At 35.7% G+C, this 21,626-nt stretch overlaps 2 protein-coding genes across 6 annotated transcripts; both read left to right on the forward strand.

Annotated features, from left to right (window-relative positions):
- Positions 1-481: 481 nt before the first annotated feature.
- On the forward strand, positions 482-11,054 carry matk (megakaryocyte-associated tyrosine kinase). 5 transcript variants are annotated; one of them, XR_009649209.1, is made up of 14 exons: positions 482-657; positions 1,864-1,926; positions 2,022-2,141; positions 3,875-3,990; positions 5,773-5,992; positions 6,731-6,824; positions 6,957-7,022; positions 7,653-7,752; positions 7,860-7,944; positions 8,131-8,204; positions 8,457-8,652; positions 9,067-9,153; positions 9,468-9,762; positions 9,855-11,054. XR_009649209.1 is itself a non-coding variant. In XM_060882013.1 (14 exons), the coding sequence occupies exons 3-14, from the start codon at positions 1,918-1,920 to the stop codon at positions 9,657-9,659; spliced, it is 1,359 nt and encodes a 452-aa protein (XP_060737996.1). In that variant the 5' UTR covers positions 482-657; positions 1,592-1,673; positions 1,864-1,917; the 3' UTR covers positions 9,660-11,054. The 5 variants fall into 5 exon arrangements, 4 of the variants coding, with proteins under 4 accessions (XP_060737996.1, XP_060738003.1, XP_060737990.1 ...); XM_060882013.1 differs by adding an exon at positions 1,592-1,673 and having other exon boundaries at positions 9,468-11,054; XM_060882020.1 differs by having other exon boundaries at positions 482-680; positions 9,468-11,054.
- Positions 11,055-13,790: 2,736 nt separating this feature from the next.
- Positions 13,791-18,071, forward strand: rx1 (retinal homeobox gene 1). The gene is made up of 4 exons (XM_060864833.1): positions 13,791-14,189; positions 14,648-14,996; positions 16,429-16,679; positions 16,796-18,071. The coding sequence occupies exons 2-4, from the start codon at positions 14,723-14,725 to the stop codon at positions 17,237-17,239; spliced, it is 969 nt and encodes a 322-aa protein (XP_060720816.1). The 5' UTR covers positions 13,791-14,189; positions 14,648-14,722; the 3' UTR covers positions 17,240-18,071.
- The last annotated feature ends 3,555 nt before the right edge of the window (positions 18,072-21,626 follow it).

Genomic DNA, 21,626 nt, shown 5'->3' on the forward strand with positions numbered 1-21,626 from the left:
CCTTGTCTCTGTTTATTAATGTATTTTTGCACTATATGGCCAAAAAAGTGTGGACACCTGGCTATAACCCGATATATGGGGCCTTCCTTAAACTTTCCTGGGGTTCTTTTAGAAGAGACCATATCCATCAGCGTAACAATTGAAATGTTTTTTTTGTAGTCATCAGATAGAAGAACTCTGGAGTGATTTGTAACGGCTGTTCTATGAAAGGTGCCACTTCTGTAAAAGCCGAGCCAAACGATGCCTGCTAAATTATTCTTTTTTTTTTCTTCAGCACTCGTTATATTATTCCACTCATTTATTTACTTTCCCCAACATTTGTACACATCTCTCCTTGAAATTATCAGGTGTACACAGTTTATTGGTGCTGTGAAAGAACATCAGTTGGTCTGCAACTGACCTGAAAAACTTTAGCTGTTCATTCACTTCACACCAGTTCATCGAGAAGTCTGTGTTCTCTGTCTGCCCCCCTGGCGGATAAGTGATGTATTACACTGTTGTTTTTGGCACAGTCGGAAAATGAAGAGGAAGTGATCAGCACGACATCGAGCAAGATATTTCACAAAACTACTTAAACTCTTTCAGGTTCCACATATCCTCTATGTGTGCTGTTGAACGCTGCATGGACATGAAGTTGTAAGTTGTCTGCAGTGTGGGGTGAGTCTTAACCTGTATACAGGGTGCGTTCATTTGATGTACTAGAATTTGATTTTAGGTTTAAGGGTTTTTTATTTTATTTTTTGTTTTTTTGTTGTTGTTTTTTTTAATTGATAAGTTGCATTCGACAGGTATCTAATACTTTAATGACATAAATAGGAAAACTGAAATGATGTTCTATTAAAGAACGTGATTTGAAGGTGTAATATAACATTATTATATAACTTCAATCATAATTCAAGGTGGATTAGACACATTAGTGCAGTATTTAAATGAATATTTAAATGTTGCTTTATATTTATATCTATCACACAGTAAAGCAGTTCATTGGAGCTAAAAACAGTGAAATAATGAAATGTCCTGATCTAAACCTGATTTGAAAATCTCTGGAAAAAATTTGGCAGCAATGTTCTTATTAAGAGCCTAATACCAAAAGATCACACCAGAGAAGTGTGAGAAACTAGTGATGTTCTCTGGGCGCAGATGTGCTGAAGACATTCAGATCAACACTTCCTGCTATTTTTTGACAGCTCTAAATCTTTCTGTTCATGTTTTTCCAGTTTTCCAAAGTTTTCCTTGGTTATTTTGTAGCACATGCTAGTAGAACAGTGGTAAACCTACAGCTAATATTCCTTTAAATTTTGAGCGATGAAGATTAACAGTATATTAGAAAAAAAAACCTGTGTTTATCAATTGTCCTTTAATTTTCATCTCTACTGTTAGACCGTTCCACCACATGTTGGACAATGTCTTCTAAAACCGATTTTTAAGTTTTGTGTATCATATACTGTATATAAAAGTTTGGGGGGAAAATGTGAATCCTGCGTCTGGTAAATGATGGTTACATCGTTTAAAGAAAAGAAAAAGAAAGCATCTTTATTGTGCTACCATTTATCTTGTAACAGTTATTTCTATATTTTTGTTGAATTCTCAGACTAATCCCTTGTTTACAAAAGGCACTGGTGGGGCAGTTGTCTAGAAAAAGTATGACTCAGGGTTTGGTGACTTAAAATTTGGTGAGAAAAAATTATATTAAAAATAAAGCCTTGTTAACTTCATAGTTGTATTTTATTTCAAAAAAGGAGGTGAAAAGCTTTATGTTTAAGTTAATGTTATCATGTTACACTGATTTTTTTTGTACTTATTAGCTATTTATTTTTATTTTTGTAAAAAGCCTTGCATCTGTTTGTATTTTTATATTTACAGGAAATCTAATGCTGGTGAAGTTTCACATTTGAGTTACATTTCCTTCATATTGCGATGTCTATGGTAAAACCACACACACACACACACACACACACACACACACACGTCACTATCAGGTGGCTTCTTTAAATAAACTAAAAGATTTTATGTTTTGACAGAAAACATGGCCTCCTGGTACACAGTGTGTCGCCAAAAGTGACCACACAAGACCTAAACCCAATGAAGTCTTCTATCACAAAGGAGACATCCTTACTATTTTAGGTTTGGAGTTGTTAATGGTAAGTCTTTGGGTTTTATTTTCTTGTAGAAAAGAGCACATACAGTAGCTTAACAGCATTTCCACATTTTAAAATTGAATTGTAGCACTAATGCCCTTTGCCTCCCATTTCATCCTCTGACTAATCCCCTTTTTACTCAACGTCTTATGGTTAACAACCTACCGACAGCAGAGTTATATACTGTATTTTATAATGAAATCTTGATAGATACTTTTCTCTGACCTTGTCTGAGAACCAGAACGAATTTACAAGAGTGGTGAATACTTATGAAGTCACAACTTTTATTCAGATTCATAATATTTAACCCAAATTAAATCCATTTCAGTTCTACTTTGTAACGCATGAAAATGTGAGGATGTATAATCTGCTGTGTCGGGATTTTTGGACTGCAGCAGATCTATCTTTGAATGAAATAACAAAATTAGAAATCTGAACTAGGACCATGTCACTGTGTGCATAATGAATGTTACTGGAGCATTTAATGTTCAGCAGGAGGTTAAACTGTAACTGTAATTGAAATGGCTGTGCTGTTACTAGCATTCTGGAAAAAGTTTCTAGTGAAACATTGTAAGAAAATTATGTAAATAACATTGGTATACCCAGCACCAGAAGTTTCTAGAACCCCACTACTTATTTATAACTTAATATTCTTAGCTGAGGAGTTTTTTTCAAATCTGTTTTGTGTGAAACATTCAGTATTTATATGGAACCTTATTATCCTCCAATCAAAAAAAAGTATTAAGTTTTTAAGAAGAAAGTGATTCCAGCTTTTTAATTTGTTCTATTTTGAAAATCTCAAGCATTTTCTATGAAGACAGTAAACTAAATTTCACACACAAAGGAGATGAATAACATGAGATCCTAATTTTAAATGCTTGTTATTTGACTAGCATTATATTCATTAATTGCCACTTTGTAATTTACAGATAAAAGAGTACTGAAAATCAACTAACAGAAAATGAGCTGACTGAAAATCGTAATTGTGTTAACTGATGTACTAGGAACAGATTTCACAATTTTTGATAACTTACTTATCGGTATTGTTTCCTTAAATCAACAATTTATAGAGGGAGGCACGGTGGCTTAGTGGTTAGCACGTTCGACTCACACCTCCAAGGTTGGGGGTTCGATTCCCGCCTCCGCCTTGTGTGTGTGGAGTTTGCATGTTCTCCCCGTGCCTCGGGGGTTTCCTCCGGGTACTCCGGTTTCCTCCCCCGGTCCAAAGACATGCACGGTAGGTTGATTGGCATCTCTGGAAAATTGTCTGTAGTGTGTGAGTGAATGAGAGTGTGTGTGTGCCCTGTGATGGGTTGGCACTCCGTCCAGGGTGTATCCTGCCTTGATGCCCAATGACGCCTGAGATAGGCACAGGCTCCCCGTGACCCGAGGTAGTTCGGATAAGCGGTAGAAAATGAATGAATGAATGAACAATTTATAGAACACTTCATCGTCTCAGCTCATCATTAACAACTTCTCAATTTAAGGTTTTGGGTTTTACTCTCTTTTTTTAATGCTGATTGTTTACTTAGTATCAAAAAAGAGGAAAAAAATCTTTACATAAAGGACTTGTTCATAATGAACTGTTGCCTAATGAACTGCGTGAATGGTGTGTTCAAAAAGTATTTATAAATGGTTACTCTGAATTATAATGATGCAGAGGCTTGGATGACTTAATTCCACAAACTGCTCTGAAATGTCAGTAAAAGGAACACTAAAGTGCTTTTATTTTATAGGGGAAGTCCATCTACAGGGCCAAACACAACAGGACAGGTGAAGAAGGTCTGATCTTTGCTTCTAACATGCGAGAACGTGAGGCCCTGCGTGTAGACCCCAGTCTCAGCCTCATGCCGTAAGTCAGATTTAAATCAGAACAAGAAAATGATACAGCCACGGTATGTAAATTGTATAACTCGGTGTCATGGTTTTGAATACATTTTCATTTCATTTCATTTTGCGTTTCATTTTCGATCACATTTCAGTCAGTAGGCTTGTTAGAATGTCTGCTTTTAGCGTTTGTCCTCTAACTTCTCTTACTTCTTTTAAAAAAAGTAAACATCCAGTGGAATATATTACAATATCTGGAAAAGCAATATCTACAAATGCTTTTGTATTGTCATTTACTGTAAATCTGTTATGTCACAAATATTTAATTGCAAATATTTCAATGTTTTGGTGTAAGTAGCAATGTTTTAAATTTTGGGATATACAGTACCTTAGTAAGCAATTTGACATTCCACTTAATTCACATAAGCAGTTCAGACTCTGCTTTGAAAGTGATAGTGAATTATTCTTAATAATAACAAATCTAATCCAAATAAATAGGCTACTTGTATAGGTCATATAAGTTATGTCTGGTAACAGTATTGTTAAGAAAACCTGCTTTTCTTGCCCCGTATAAATCCACATAAGACACTCCGGTCTTTTTACTGTTATTTTTTATTAATGTTTATGTACAAAAATGTGTTAGGGTTAAGCGTACACAATGCTAAGCTGGAGGAGATTTGAGTGGTGGACTTGTTACTGTCATTGCTTTACACCATATTTATTTCATCTTGTTCTAAGACATGCTAATTATAGAAGTATGTAGGTAGAATAAGTTGTGTGTAGTCTTGTCTCATGCTGTGATGTGGTTAGTAGGTGAAAAGCTGCAGGTTGCACATGGCTGGTTGGAGGAACATGTGAGTGGTCTTAAAGTAATTCAAAGGTTGTTTATTGTAATAGTAACTTTTAGATATGCCTATTTTTCAAATGGATATTTATTGTGTTCTATTTTAAAACAACAATAGCAACAACAACACACCTTAAGGTTGTCCTTAAAGAGGTTGTAAGACTCTGAAAAGGCTCTACTTGGATATCCCGATTTGGATAAGGGAATGGGCTGTTGTAGAGTTCTACGTTAAACCTTTGAGATTTCTCACAGAGGTGTCTAGGATGTCTAGATTTTAGAATTTTACTCTAGCTTAATTCTATCACAGGCTCTGTGGCCAACTTATAGTTTCAGACCCGGATGTGGTGATATTGTTACCCATTGCTCAGCATGGTTTGAAGGGTGATTGTTTCAGTGTCTGCTCACACTTTTTCCATTGTCCTCTGACCTCTCCCATGAACAAGGCATTTCTGCACACAGAATTGTTGCTCACTGGGTGTTTTACAGTTTTTTGCATCATTCTGTCTAAACTCTATAGACTGTTTGGAGTAAAAATCTGTAGAATTGAGATACCACAGTCAATTAATTGAACTGAATTCTGAATCTGAATGATTTTATTACGTAGCTGCCACAGGGTTGACTGATTAGATAATTGAATGATCTTTGCTCAAGTGTTTCAAATTAAAAATGGATGTTGTATCTGGTGACAGTTTCAGTTCAGTCTAAAGACATACTGTTACTAAACACATATTGTAAAAAGCATTTCTAAAGGGGTCTTTTAACAGGAAATGATTTAATCTATGCACAGATGTTCTACTTGATATACTTCCTGAATGAGAAAAGCACTCTTTTATTGTTCTACTAGCCAATGACTGATTTATGGAACTGGTTGAAACACTGAGAAGCTTCAAAGTACCCTCGGACATAATTTTACACTACAGGATATATCATTTATCCCTTGTTGTTTTTCTTTTGATGTTTCAGATGGTTCCATGGGAAGATCTCAGGTCCGGAGGCTGTAAACACACTGCAGCCAATGGAAGACGGATTGTTTCTGGTGCGTGAGTCTATTCGGCACCCAGGTGACTACGTCCTGTGCGTAAGCTTTAAGGAAGAGGTTCTTCATTACCATGTCATCTACCAGGAATCGAAGCTGACAATTGACAAAACACAGTACTTTTACAACCTCATCGATATGGTCGAGGTGAGAGTACTCAGAGGGAGCGAGAATGCTGTTTATAACCTCACTTACAGAGTTTGGTAGCTGGTTAGAGTCTTAATTTAGCGACAGCTAAAATCTTAGCTGCACATTTGGTGTTTATTTCCTGTGGTCTAGCTGATTTCCTCTGGAAGTGACTGCCTGGCAAGATAATCAACATCTAATGGAGATGTCATGCAACTAGGCATTCTACAACTATCAGTGAATTATTTTAGAGTTTTGCATAATTTAATTTGGAAAACTGCAAACATTCTATATTTCATACAGGCAGCAAAACCCATGTCAGATGAGGAGGAGGAGCTTGGAAGCAATTCTGTTTTATAATAAAAAAATACATTTGGTTATTTTGTCCAGTTTTTCCATACATAATTTCAGCTGTGGCTGATAGATGTGAAAACTATCTAATATTATAAAGATGATTGTAATTCTGATTGTAATGAAAAGTAATCGATTTTATCAAGCAGTAACTACAGTAGGAACTGAAGAACAATATACACTACAGATTTCAGGTCATAACATGATGATTTGAAATTACAACGTCAGAGCTAAAAAAGTAATAACTGGGATGGTTGTATACAAAATAGGCTGTTAATATGACATTTGTAAAATTACTAGAAATATACCAGGAGCCTGAATGAATTTAAGTATCGCAATGTGGTGATGAATTATCAATGACAATATATGTATATGTGTGTGTGAAAGTTTTTCTTTGTCCTGTTTCAGTTCTACTCAAAGACAAAAGGCATTATTGCTACCACACTCCAGAAACCTAAAGTGAAAGAGGGAACTAAGTCAGCTGCACTGCAACTATCCAAAAGTAACCTATCATTTTGTTGATCTTTTGTTACAATTAGCCTAAGAGGTTTTATTGAAATGCCACTCTTTTTTTCCCTCTTTTTTTCCCTCCTATCTCTCTGACTCTCTCTTTCTTTCACTTTCTTTCTCTCAGCGGGCTGGCTATTAGATCTCTCAAAGCTAACTTTGGGTGAAAATATTGGAAGTGGCGAGTTTGGAGGTTAGTTCTTATGTTCCTGCAGCTTTTCTTTCTGTATCTAAATTTACTTTTACCACCACCACCGGATGGCGCTAAATGTCCAGATTATTTCTTTCCATGTGCCTATGCAAGCATGGATTCAGAGTTTGATCTGCGAGGTGTATTTTTTAAGTTGTAGTGAGGCATATATTTCCTTTTTTCATAAAACAGCATACATAGTTTGCACCCTGTGCTTAAGTGAACAGTGGTTGCTTGCTTTGCCTTCACTCAAGAAGCCAATCATTCCATACCGTGTCTTCTAAATTCAGCTCAGGTGAACTTTTCATGTGCATTTCACAAGATATCTAGCTTCAGATTTATTCATGCCTAATATCTTTTGGCAGTAAGTATTAGTAACTTCACTGCAAAACAAATATTAATTATTTAATGAGTAAATAACAAGTGCAATTTTTACCCTGTTTGGTTTCATGTGTTTGCCATCTGCTGTGACTGATAAACATAGAGGAGGAGGGAGAAATACTAATACTACTAACTAATAAAACTCTACAGCAGCCCCATATGTTCAGACTCAAACTCACTGTCCATCATATACTACATCTGTTTATTGCTGGATAAACCAGACACTCACAGCTCTTGTTTCTTTATCTTTAGCTGTATTTCAGGGTGAGTACATGGGCAGGAAGGTGGCAGTAAAAAACATAAAATCTGATGTCACTGCTCAAGCTTTCTTGGATGAAACTTCTGTTATGACGTGAGTGTCTCTCTACATGTGTCCCTGAAATTGTCCATCAGTTATGCTGTTATTTACTGCATATACATCTCACTAATGTTGATGTACCTATATACTGTAATTCAAAGGAAACTGCAGCACAGGAATCTGGTACAGTTATTAGGAGTGATTCTACATAATGGCCTTTACATCGTCACAGAATTTATGGCAAAGGTATGGCATGTTCTGGCATTTTGAGGTTGGTTAATTTTTGGTTAATATTCTTATGTCCATTAAAGATTTAAATCAAAATGTAGTTTTAAACAGTTTTAATCATTATAAACTTAAAATGTAAAAGAATAAAGGCTAATGGTATTTTTGTATATATTGATCATTTAGTAATGCTACTGTTTCCTGTAGGGCAATCTGGTGAATTACCTGCGATCACGAGGACGCTCCGTTATTACCACTGTTGAAATCCTGCAATATGCTCTGTACGTATTTAATCACATCCACATTTTAACTATAAAAATTTCTACATTGCTATAAAGCAACAAATAAGTCATTTATTCTCAAAGTTGTTCAGCTGACTGAAAACTATTTTGTTGCATTGACTTTTATGCTGAAGGCTGCAGAAAAAACTTTTCATTACAGAATTAGAACAAAGGAATATGAATATAACATATTGAATCATTTCAATTCTGACATTTTGTGTGGTTGTAAGTCTCAGCATGTATTCTTTTCAGAGATGTGTGTAAAGGCATGGAATATCTGGAGTCAAAGAAACTTGTACACCGGGACCTAGCTGCACGTAATATCCTCATATCTGAGGACAATGTTGCCAAGGTCAGTGATTTTGGCCTGGCCAGTGGTGACTGTCAGAGCACTGACAATACGAAGTTACCTGTGAAATGGACTGCACCTGAGGCCTTAAACAACAAGGTGAGAAAATTTGTAGGAAAATTTAGGAAACAGTTCTGAATAAAAATCATGAATTACTCAATATTTGGTGGCTCCACCAAAAATGGTTCATGGGCTTGATTAATTAATCTTGTCTGTTCATGAATTTATGATTTGTAATGATATTGGCAAGTGGTAGCTCATTGGTCAAGGTTCTGTAAGTCCCTTGTTGCCAGATTTTTGACACATTTTGGCTCTTAAGAAGCTTCTCTGATTTACACTGTGTAGACTACATATGTCAGCCATTATTAATAAGCAACTGTGGATGAAAAAAGTAATACACACTGAAGTAATACGGTATAATACGGTTTGCTGTAAAATTGTGATTTGTTGCTAGAAGCTCTGGTTTACAGTGGGGGATTTTTTGTTTGTTTGTTGTTTTGTATTTTTTTTTAGAAATTCTCTACAAAATCAGACGTTTGGAGTTACGGTGTGCTTCTATGGGAAACATTCTCCTTTGGCAGACAGCCCTACCCCAAGATGGTGAGTTTATTGATAGGTTTGTGTTTGTTGGATTTGTAGTATTATGTCCCAGTCCTGGCACCCACACTTCTCCCAATAATTTTGCAGTCATTTAATTTAAACTTAACCAAAGTGCCGCATAGCTTTCCGTGATCCTTGCTCTGCTTGAAAATTGTAATGAGTAAAAATATAAATTTTTACCAATTTATTTATTAATTTATACCAATTCTTACAATGAGCTCATGTGGACAAGAAGTTCAGTTGACCTGATTGGTTCTGAATCTATATGAACAATACATTAATAAATTTAAATACATTTCTGTTCTTCCCTGTAGTCTCTGAAGGAGGTGAAGGAGCAGGTGGAAGAGGGATATCGTATGGAGTCACCGGAAAACTGTCCATCCGACATATATGCCATCATGAGGCTCTGCTGGGAGAAAGACCCCAAAATGAGACCAACATTCCATAAGCTTAAAGAGCGTCTACAGGCTGAGTTGAACAAACATGAGTCTGCCACAGAGTCCTAAAATAATTTTCACCATTCAAACATCTGCTTTCTTCTGAGAAGACCAGACATTTTTTTCACAAATAATTACAATATATTGTACTGGACACAAAAACGCTCCTACTGTAAGCCTTTTCACCAAGTTTTGACACAGAATTTACTCAATATTTCACTTTATAATTTATTTTTATTTATTAAACACTTTATTTCAAAACAGAATTTCCCAATGGATGTGAAATATACATAAGTGAGGACACAGATTGTAAAGCAAAGGAAGAATTAAGCTCTTATATATGCTTTGAAAGCTGGCAGACCTGAAAAGGCACTCAAAAGGTTGCTATGGACTGTGGATATATGGAAAGAATATGAACTCATCAGCAAAACTTTGAGAAATTTGTGGAGAAGAATCTGTCTATCTACAAATCAAAAGACTCATTGGGTGACAGAATTTCACTCATTCATTTGCCTTTCTGTCTTCAGAGGATAAATGTAAACAGCGGAAAAGTAGGAGGAGATAGAGACTCTTCTGGGGATTAAAATTCAAGATCTAGAGTATCTGCATGTTTCCTGTTGTAATTGTCTTGGAATATGCTCAGCTTAACACAACAAATCTGGAATGTTATTGCTGATGTAAAAAAGGAATTACACTCACTAAGGTTTGTCCATGCAGAACCTTAGAATAACAACATCAGGTTGCACCTATGCATCATTGAACATGTTTTTTTTTTTTTTTTACCAGACACCAAGCCATTATCAGCTCATATGATTATTACAGCTCTTTCCTTTTCATTTGGCAGATGCCATTACCCAAAGCGACTTATATGAGAGGTAAAATACATTCCAATCGTAGAGCTATTAATGTGATGCAATTTCAACCACTAGCCAAAAACAAATGAAAAACACAATCTAAAAATACAATACAAAGGATTCAAGGAACAAACAAAACTCAATTGGTCCTCGAGCATTATTCCAAAAAAGTCAAACTATCACTGGAGCAACTGTTTGGTTCAGGGCTAAAATGCAATAATGATAGTAGTAAACAACAATAATAAAATGGCTTTATTAAATAATAAAATTGCTTTATTAAATTTACCCATCAGAAATATAGGACAACAATTACATGAAACAATACCAGATTTCTTATGTGTCTCTTTTAAGCCTCAAAAAGGGCAATGTGCCCTCCTTAAAGCAATAATGAAAAGAGTTGCTAGAACATTTTAAACATATCAGAAAATGTAAAAGGCACTTAGTAAGAGATCATCGGATGTAATCATTGGCATTTCACAGAAATTGCTGTGATTTGGTGGAAGTGTCTTCTCACAAGACTTTCCACCATGACACACACACAATGTCCAATACACTGCTTGTGCTAATAATAATCATTTAAACCAAATAATTAAAATCAATTTAATTTAAACATTTTCTCCATAGTGTTAAAACGTGCACTGTGGTGTACTAACTATTCTTATTTTAAGTGAATGGAATGACTGTTAGCACTTAAAGTTAAAGTTGTATCCTTATGTTTACTAACATGAGGAAAAACTTGCCTTTTTGTCTTAGTAACTCTTATTAACAAGGGAGAGGGCCCTTTTTTTTGATATAAGAACGTTTCCCCCCCCACCACCACCTTTTTTTGGTTGGTAATATAATGTACTTTATATGTTTTGAAATTTTAATATTTTGATATTTTGAAATTGAACATGTTTGATTGAGGTTTAAAGAACTGAACTCATCTTTACAATATTTGACTGCTTGTATTTCAGTGCTTTTTTTTACAGTTTAATAATACAACTGATGCCTAACCCCTTTTAAGCTACTACTACTATACATCTGCATATAATTACAGTTGTAAATAACTTGAGGTTGTATTGTTTAAATGCAAACACAACTGCATGTAAAAGGGAACGCAGAACTGGGCCCTTGTGTTACAAGAAAGAGAGATTAGAGCAGAGCCTCTTGGCTTGATCTTCATATTTTCCTACTGATTTGGGCCTAATCCTCCCCGGCTAAACTGTAATCCACTACACAGAAGGCGTAGGAAGAAGGAAGTCATCATGAAGTGATAAATGAGATGGTAAAGATGTGTGTTTATGGCTGACCCAGAATAACCTGTAGTAGGTCAGCAATATGTCTTCATCTTATGTAATGGTTCAGTGATGTCCTGAGATTCAGCCACTGATCTGAGATCAGTCCTGATGATCTGCAGGCAATGGTGAGAAGGCCAGGTAAGTTCAGACTGCTTTTCAAAGCAGACATGAATGTACAAGAAATACAAGTTTATGAATTTCCTGCACATGATTCCTTTCTGTTAACCACATGCAATGCACTTTTAAAACTGCATTTCAACCTTGAAAAGGCCAAATAATATGAATGTAATAGGAGTTCTGGTGTCTGTGGTGGGAGGAGAAGGGCATGATTGGCAGGTGAGGTATCTAATCAGACAATTACTTGCCAAAGCATGTCAGTGTCTCCCCAGGAAGATCATTCTTAATGGATTTAAGGAAATCGGATGAAGTGTTCAGGAAGCTGGTTTAACCCCAACATGCTGTTCTCGTTGCTGTTCTCTTTCTGCCTCTCAACTGACCCACACACCAGAGAGGTCAACCATGGCAAGAAACAAACATGGATTTTTTTTTAATACAACTGAGCAATTGAACTTTGACGGCCTTGCTCGGGTGCCAGCAGTGGCAGCTTGGTGGACCTGGGATTTAAACTAACGACCTTCTAATTGGTCATCAAACACCTTAACAAGTTGGCTAACATATCCCTAGCACATGATTCTTACATGAATCTTATTTAACACCAAAAGAGAAACTATATCTGTTTTTGTTTAAACAAAAGAGAAAACGTAATTCTGGCACATGGACAATATGCTACTGAAGTTACAGAGTTATAGAATAAGATTTTTTTTCTCCTATTACACTCTCTCTTTCTGTTCTGCCTCTTTCTCTCACCATCCCCCTTTTTTTCCTAAGCTGACACAGGACCTCTAACCGTTAGCTGCTTTGCCACTAATAGGATCAGAGGTGCTTACTCTGTCATCTGATAAAACTTAAGCTGCTTGATAGCTGTGCAGCACCTTAGCTAATTTCAACTCAATTAGCATAATGAGGAAACAAGCCAAGAACATGAGAAAATATATTAACTTGATAGATTGATTGCCTGTCCCGTACACGTTTGAGTGACTTATTACATGTGAAGTGGATCGGACCACAGATCCTCTCACAATGAGCTTGCATTCCTAGAAATTAAGGCTGCATACACAAGAATGAGTACTCGAGTAACAAGGAATGAGTAACAACATATAACTAAAAAAAGCATGTTGTTTGTGTAAAAAGCTGTGATTCTACATGTTTTCTCAAACAAGTCAATCCCACCATGACCTACATGCATGTGAGATGTCACTTCATCATTCTTTATGTGGAGAGGCAAATGATCTTATACAGTATCCCAAAGGGTGGATAGTAAAACTTTTAATATAATTCTAATATATTATGTTACATAAATATAAATATATCATATTACAGTAAAGAAATGTGTGAGGATTATTGCATCTGTGCATTACTGCTTATTATTAATCTGTCATTTAAACAAAATGAATCAAACTGATTTAAAGTTGGATTACAACTTACATGATAAATACGTGACATTATTAATCAAGATTTGTCTAACACGATTCCTTGAGAGTCACTGAGGTGTAATATTGTTTTTATTAGGTTATCTGTTCACATGTGTTGTGTGTGTGCTGTGTGAGCCACACTGTGGGTTAATATCAGTTAGTAATACGCTTTGTTTATTGTGGTTTTGTGTGTCAGTTTGTCACTTTGGTGTGTTTTATAGTTCAATTCAAGCACAAAACAGCTTTCAGTCTTTCTCAGACAAGTGGAGATCCTAATATATGACTGCATACATTCCCCTTGAATGTTTTTTTATGTTTTTTGTTGTTTCTTGATGTTATGTATGAAATATACAGAGAATAAGCAACTGCTTGTAAATGTTTATGAATTTTGCTTTGAAGTCAGTTGGTGTTAGCATCCTTCTGAGGCGCTCGAAACCACGCCCACGCAAAGCCCTTCTTCAACCCGATTCGTTGAAATTTGTGTGTGTGTAGCGCGCTCGTGCAAAAGTTTATTTTTTTTTTTTTATCTCTGATTGGTCAGCGTTTAGTGCGCGTGAAAGCGTTCTTGTTGATCAGTAGAAAAGCAGGTAGTTAGCCAAAGTTATGTAGTTACTCGTCTATCACAGACTACAACGTGGGTGGGTTGGTTTGCTCAAACAGACTTATTTGACAGTGCTGTGCTGTACTTTTTACGCTACTTTACTTGCTCTCACTGGAAATACAGAAAGCTCAATTTTTGGGACGTCGCTCATGTGTCAGTGTGCGCGTGACAGTATCTTTACCATCGGAAGGGAGAATAATAGATTAACTTAATAGATTAACTTCTAAACGTAAGAAAATGGTGACTGTAAGTTTACTTGGTTAACTAAAACCATGGCTCTTCAGCCTTACTTCTGAGTGAAAACTGCGCGCGCGCCAGGAGCCTCGTCTCAGGTAAGGACAAACTTTTCGTTTTTATTTTTTATTGCATTATTATTGCATTATTTCCTTATTATTACATTATTAATGCATTATTGCGTTAATACATTATTATTGCATTCTTGCATTATTATTGCATTATTATTGAATTACTATTATTGCATTATTATTGCATTATTATTGAATTACTATTATTGCATTATTATTGCATTATTATTGAATTACTATTATTTCATTATTATTATTGCATTATTATTGCATAATTGCATTATTATTGCATTATTATTATTATTGCATTATTGCAATTTGATTAACTTAATGCTTGGCAGCTTAGTCATACTAGATATACATACATGTACCAATCCCCAGCATGTGCAGGTTTGTTTTTTTTTATAATTTATGTCTCAGCTATTAAATTTTATTAATGGTTGGGTATTTATTTTGTTTTTCTTCATTTTTCCACACAAAAATAGAAATTCCAGGGAAGAATTCCAAATTTGGACAGCTTCCACAAGATTTGTTTTATTCAGGACTGTCCCAGCTCTCGGATGCATTTATCACTAGATACTAGTAACATGGTGGATGACAGCTGCCCCTCACCAGGCAACTTCCATGAGATGGTAAAAGGAGAGGTGGCATCTGTTGGGACTCATGTCCACAGCATTGATGTGATTCTGGGCTTCACAAAGGACCCCGTGCCGTTGCTTAATACTGGACTTAACGCTGTACCTCCTGAAGTTAGTGTTGAAAGTCCAGGGGATGCAGAAAAGCAAGATTTCATTGTGTCTCCGAGAGACAACTCCGAGCTGCCAGCTTTTCACGGTCAGTTACTCACAGGTGTAACAAAGTAATTACTCTTGGACTTTTGGTAATTTGCTGTACAAACAACATTTTTACAACATGCAAAGAATAGTTATAATTCCTTCACAGGTTGGACTATATTACGGTGTTTATGTAATTCTCATAATTATATATACTATAACTATGTTACAGTATTTGTGTATTCTCAAAATTATATATATTATAACTATGTTACAGTATTTATGTAATTCTCATAATTATATATATATTATAACTATATTACAGTATTTATGTAATTCTCATAATTATATATTTTATACATATAAATGTAAGATCTTTGGCAAAGAATATTTGCTATATACCCACTCACTTTCAGTACCAACTTTTATTCTGGTTTGGTTCACTGTGGATCTGGAGACTATCCCGGTAACACTGGAGATGAGGCAGTAATACAATCTAATTGGGACACTAGTTCATGGCAGGGTACCATGCACAGACACATTCATAGCTAAAGGAAATTTATAGTCAATTCACTTGCATACTAGACTTGGGAGGTGGGAGCAAACCCACACAGACACAAAGCGAAAACTCTGCTCAGACACTAATCTGTGTTTAGGATTGAACATAGGATCCTGGAGCTATGTGCCATCATGCTTTCTTTAATGATATTGTTAGACGATATTTGTTTACGATTATACATATACACATTATTATTACATTATACATGCACCTTGGTTTATTGCATATAAAATGCTTGTTTTAATCAAATAATCTTATTTTTTCAATTAAATCAATAGTAATTAATCAAATCAAAATAACTGTCCAACTATTTTGACTTTATTTTAATCTCACTATTTTCACAAAACATGTATTTTTTAACAAATTCATATTTATCAAATTTGGGTTAAATAAATTTATCCCTCATACTTATGTAGTGAAACGAACATACTGAACATATTTCCTCAAGAATAAATTACTTCACTGTCTATATTTTGATTAAAATGCCAGGAAATCTCTTTGACAACACAAATAAATGTATGTGAGGTTTGTTTGAGTAGCTGATGGCAAATAAAAGCAATTCTTACAGACCAGTATTCTTCCCCTGTGATGTTTATCTTACTGGGATTAGAAGGCTATGTGTGTTACTACTTAGATTAGAAGGTGAGAGACTTTAGCAAGCCAAATGGCTGTGGTTGTAAATTGTACCAAATGGATACTAAAAATTAAATAAGAACTATGAATGCATACATTTTGTCCATGTATAGGTAAATGTATTTGTAAAAAATAATTATATTTCATGTATTATTATTGTACTATTAACATTTTTTCACATGTTATTTAATAGCGGTATTAACTCTGGACCTTTTAATAAAATGTAATAAGAGCGCTAAATTTTACGGTTAATAAAGTTTTTCTCATGTTGTATGTGTGTTTGTTGTGGTGGACTCTGTAGTACCTGAAACATTTTCTGACACGTTTGAGTCTGAGCAAAGAGAGGTATGGAAAACAACTAAGAATGACCAGAAATCTCCAGAGCAGACAGATGAGGAGCAACCGAAGAAGAAGCATAGGCGAAACCGCACCACCTTCACCACATATCAACTGCATGAGCTCGAGCGTGCCTTTGAGAAGTCTCACTATCCTGATGTGTATAGCCGTGAGGAGCTTGCTATGAAAGTCAACCTCCCTGAGGTCCGAGTACAGGTATGTATATAGCAATGCCATAAGATGCATAAAACAAAACAAAAGACACCAGGAAAAGACCTGCCTAGCAGGGGGGGGCTGTTGTGTAAGTCTCTAATGTCCATGTGTTAATCCAGGTGTGGTTCCAGAACCGTCGTGCCAAATGGAGGCGTCAGGAGAAGATGGACACTGGTGCCGTAAAGCTTCATGACTCGCCCATGCTCTGCTTGAGTCGACCAACCATGAACACTAGCATTAACACCATGAGTAACTCGCTGCCTCTAGACCCCTGGTTAGGGTCTCCCCTGACCAACACTACACCAATGCATTCTATTCCAGACATCATGGGGACTGCACAGGGCCTGCAGACCGGATATCAGAGCCATGGCTTCTTGAACCACCCTCAGGTCATGAACCAAAGTATGCAGCCCATGGCACCCCCACAGTATCAGTGCTCTCCAGTGTTTACTGATAAATTCCCCCTGGAAGAAGTTGACCAACGCTGCTTCAGCATCGCTGCTCTGAGGATGAAAGCCAAGGAACATATTCAATCCATGGACAAAACATGGCAGCCCATGTGACTGGGCTGAGCCAAAAACTGGCCTGGTGTTATGTTCTGCTGCATTAGAACTGTGTATGATATAAATAGATAAAATTGAGGATAGAGGGAGTAAAATGACAAAAAAACCTGACAACAATGAGCCCGTTATGCTTTCAGTGAAATGGATTTGTGGAATTTTTTTGCGGAATTGTTGTTTTGATTTGTGTCAGACTGCATAGGACACATGAGAAGGAATTTTTATGATGAGCCTATCCTGTGTTTAATTTTCTGCAAGCAGACTCAAGTGGTATTGTAGGCTTTAAATCAGCTGCTGCACCCTCAGATAACCTAGACTGTTAAGTCAGATGAGGTATCTTTGGATAATAAGCTGGATAACGTTTATTTATATTTTTGCCAGCCCTAAGGTGGCTGCTTTCACTACATATTTTGGCAAAAAGAAAAGGAAACATAGAGCCCTCATGTGGCTGGAATCAAAACTGGATATATTGTCATTTATTTTCTTTATAATATAGTTATTTCTGTTCTGTTTAAAAGTAGTCAAATTAATTGCTTATTTCCTTCTCTTCTGTGAAGATATTTAGTTGTTAGATCTCTAAACCACTCAACAAACAATCAAATCAGCCAACTGTTTTATCTGATCAGTTTTAGTGAAAACAAGAAAAGTGAAATAACATATTACCATTGTGTAGCCAGGCCAGGGTTTTACTGTCATTCAGAAAAATTGACCACAGTAATGTCCCAAAAACCGACAAAAAACAATGCATTGCTAGCCCAGCTACTCTGTCACTGTTGATCTTTCAATTAAAACCAATATGTTTATGTTTTTGCAATAAATGACACTTTTCTGAGTATTTCAGAAGTAATTTATACTTTTATAACACTGATCAAGGACACATTTTATTTAAAAAAAAAATAAGGTTTAGATAAATAATACACAGTGTAATACACAACCTACTGTGTTTGTGTGTGTGTGTAATTGTCTTTTTACTACAAGTATAGTTCAGAAGAGCCATTATTGTCATACATATTTAAGGTCTTGCCTGATACCATGGCTACAGAAAATACTATTTTTGATTGTCTTGATGGCTTCTTGTTTTTTTTTTATACTGGGATACCAACAATGTAGATCTGGTCAAAAATGTAATCAGGATTATGAAAATAATAAACATTTTTAACAAATACATTTTATAAAATTATGCCTATAGTGTAGGCTAACCTTATATTTACAAATTGATACTGCAATGGACCCCAGCATTGAATACTGCAAATAATATAAAGCCTATATTTATACTTGATTATGGAAGTGAAAAGAAACAAATCACTTAAACAGAAAGGAATGATTTATAGACTGTATTATATAGAAAGTAATCATTGATTAGTGACTTCAATAGTGCTCTAATGTGATGTCTGATTTACAAACTGCCCTGGTTTTCCATATGACTCCAGCACCTTATAACACCCACTTAAATTACTTATAGGAGATTTTCTTAATTCCCAGAGCAGCCGGGTGTCCTTAGGTGGTTTCCAAGTGATACGCAGAACACACAGAACTGTCCATGCCATTGGTCAACTTAGGTCTTTATTGTCCATGAGCACAGCATGTGAGGACATGTGAGGACAGCATGTAATGGGAATAACGAGCAGAGCAGAGACATGGTGACTCAGAAAAAAAGAGGCCAGTGCACCTCAGTGCTCATTAAAGGAGAAGACCTGTTGGCAGGTCACTCCCTCAGTAATGATCACTACGTGCAGAGAGCTGTACAGCTCACACAATCTGATCCTCATTGTTTTGACACAAAAAGAAACAAAACATTCACCAAGCAAATAATAAAGCTTTCACCATAGGATTAAAATGTAATACTCGTTTAGTTTTTTCTTTCTGGTTCACTGCTGCATTTTGGTTGCATTTAAAATTCCTTATGGACTTTAAAACCTGTGAAGGACAATATGGTAAAATATTACTTGACAATTATATGATACACAATATCTATACACGTATTAGAATATTTCTAATGTTTTAAAGACAAGCATTAAGATGACTTTAAAATGATTTAAATGAAGCAATCCAGACATCTAATCAGCTGGTTGTTGCTGATTTGTTTTGCCATTGTGACTTAATTGAGTAATAGGCTATATAATTGGTTTCAATTGTTTTACATTTTTAACCTGTTTTATAAATAACACATGGGGTTGGTCAATGTAACTGTACTAACATCCAGTCTTGCTGATGCTAATCACTATAGCATGATTTATTTATTTTGGCAGGCTCCATGTTGTTTTATTTAACTAAGGCCTTGAAACATGTCTTAAGTAACAACAACCGTTTTTGGAATGAAACTGACAGATTGTGCAGTCAACTGTGCCACTTATTGTGTGTGTGGTGGGGTGTGTGGTTCAGCAACAATACCATACTGTATTAATACACAGCCTGAATATTTGCAGTATACTGGCAGTAAAAGTATCTTTAAACATGATATTTTCCTGTTTTTTAACCTCTCACTCATTCGGGATCCAAAGCTATGATTAAAAGAAAATATGTAAGATTTATTAAGCAGGCTCATGAAAATCCTGCAAAATTTACACATTTGAAAATTATGTTTGTGTAAACTGTTTTAAGCTTTCTTTTATTACAAAATGTTTACCTTATACATGTCCTCCAGTCTTTTGCCTTTATATCATTCATCTTTTTCTTTTCTCTCTCTTCTTCCTTTTCTTCCTTTTTTTCTCCTCTTCATGACCTCCGCCTCTCTGCCTCCTGACTGATGGCAGGCCGCCAGCCTGTTAGGAAGATGAAGCTCCAATCAATCAGGTCTCTTCGGTTGGGTGTGCTGGGGCTCCAGCGCAGCCTAATTTCTCTGGCAATTGCTGCTTTAGCACATGTTCTGCCCTCTGTGGTCCTGTTGTGGCCACAATTACAATGTCTGTGGTGGACAGATGGGATGCCACAGTGATATTCCACCACCACCACCTGGGTCCCAAAAACATCTTAAAAATTTTATTAAAAGGGGTTTAAAAAATACATTCTTGGATGCATTGTGATTGTTTTTGAAAGGTGCTCTGTAAATGCACAAAATGTCATACTCTGACCTTTACAGAGATTTAAGCATAATTTCTTTAGGTCAATAAAATTAAATAATTTTAAGGAAAATAACACTTACAAACTGAATAAAAACATTGTTTAATCCCAGCCAAGGTCCTGCCTTGCATTAAATGCATTAATAATTAGTATTTTGTAGTGTAAACACACAAGGTAATAATCTAAAAATAATCTAGAAAAGAATAAAAAATAACTTTGTGATTTGCACACAGCTGTAATTCATATTATATAAGAATAAATAGAAACAAAATCACCTGTTTGTAGTTAAAGGTGTTTCTCAGCTGTGCAAAGAGTGAACAAGTGTGTGACCAACCCAGTCAGCTAAAGCTAAACTAACTTTCCTGTGCGGCAGTTGAAGTAAACTTGCCACAGCAAGTTTAGGAAGTATTAATGGATTCAAAGGTAGGCAAAGATGCTTGTCTGGTTTAATGATGAAGAAAATCCCCCAATTAGTGCCCTTTTCTGCAGGCCAGGATAAGTTCACTGTGAGGATTAGGAACGAGGCCAGGACCCCATAGCTACTGTCCAATAGACACATTGGCATGAGGGCAGGCATGCGTTCAACCGCACTGCTAATAGTAGAGCATGGGGAAAAAAAGTTTATGTATCAGTGATTTGAAACTTACTTTTATTAGTGCACAGTGTAAAACTGCTACATTTATACATTAAGGGATATATTATGAATCATAATGTATTATATATAGTATACACTATATTACCATCTGATACTATTTTTACGTAGGACCACATTTGTCTAATATTTGACATTGTGGATTAAAGTATTATTATTATTATTATTATTATTATTATTATTATTATTATTATTATTATTATTAATAGTAGTAGTAGTAGAGGTAGTAGTAGTAGTAGTTGTATTGTTATTATTACCACATCACATTTTATCACATATCTGTTTGGCTATCAATGTTATCATAACAAAAAGGGATTGCTGATGTTGTAAATCATTAATCCCAGCTTGTATTCATTAAGTACAATTAAAAGTCTATTTAACGATGTAATCTATTAATCTATTATTTAGCCTGGCTCTCAGGGGCTCCAGCTGGATAATAAGGCAAAAGAGCGGAATAAACTGGAGTTGATTGAGGGAGTTTTTCAATAGAGCTTGACATAATTGGAGGTCATGCGGGACAGGGGGGAAGAGGTTGTGGATTTGAGGACCAGTGCCAGAGTGCTCTTTTCTTCTAGGTGACTGAACAAAAACACATGAGGCAACATTAAATTAAAATGAACCAGAAATCTGGGCCTACACAGTCAAGAAGAAATACATAATCCCCTTTAAGCATATTAT

The sequence above is a fragment of the Tachysurus vachellii genome, chromosome 1, assembly GCF_030014155.1.
Source record: "Tachysurus vachellii isolate PV-2020 chromosome 1, HZAU_Pvac_v1, whole genome shotgun sequence".
NCBI classification, from domain to species: domain Eukaryota; kingdom Metazoa; phylum Chordata; class Actinopteri; order Siluriformes; family Bagridae; genus Tachysurus; species Tachysurus vachellii.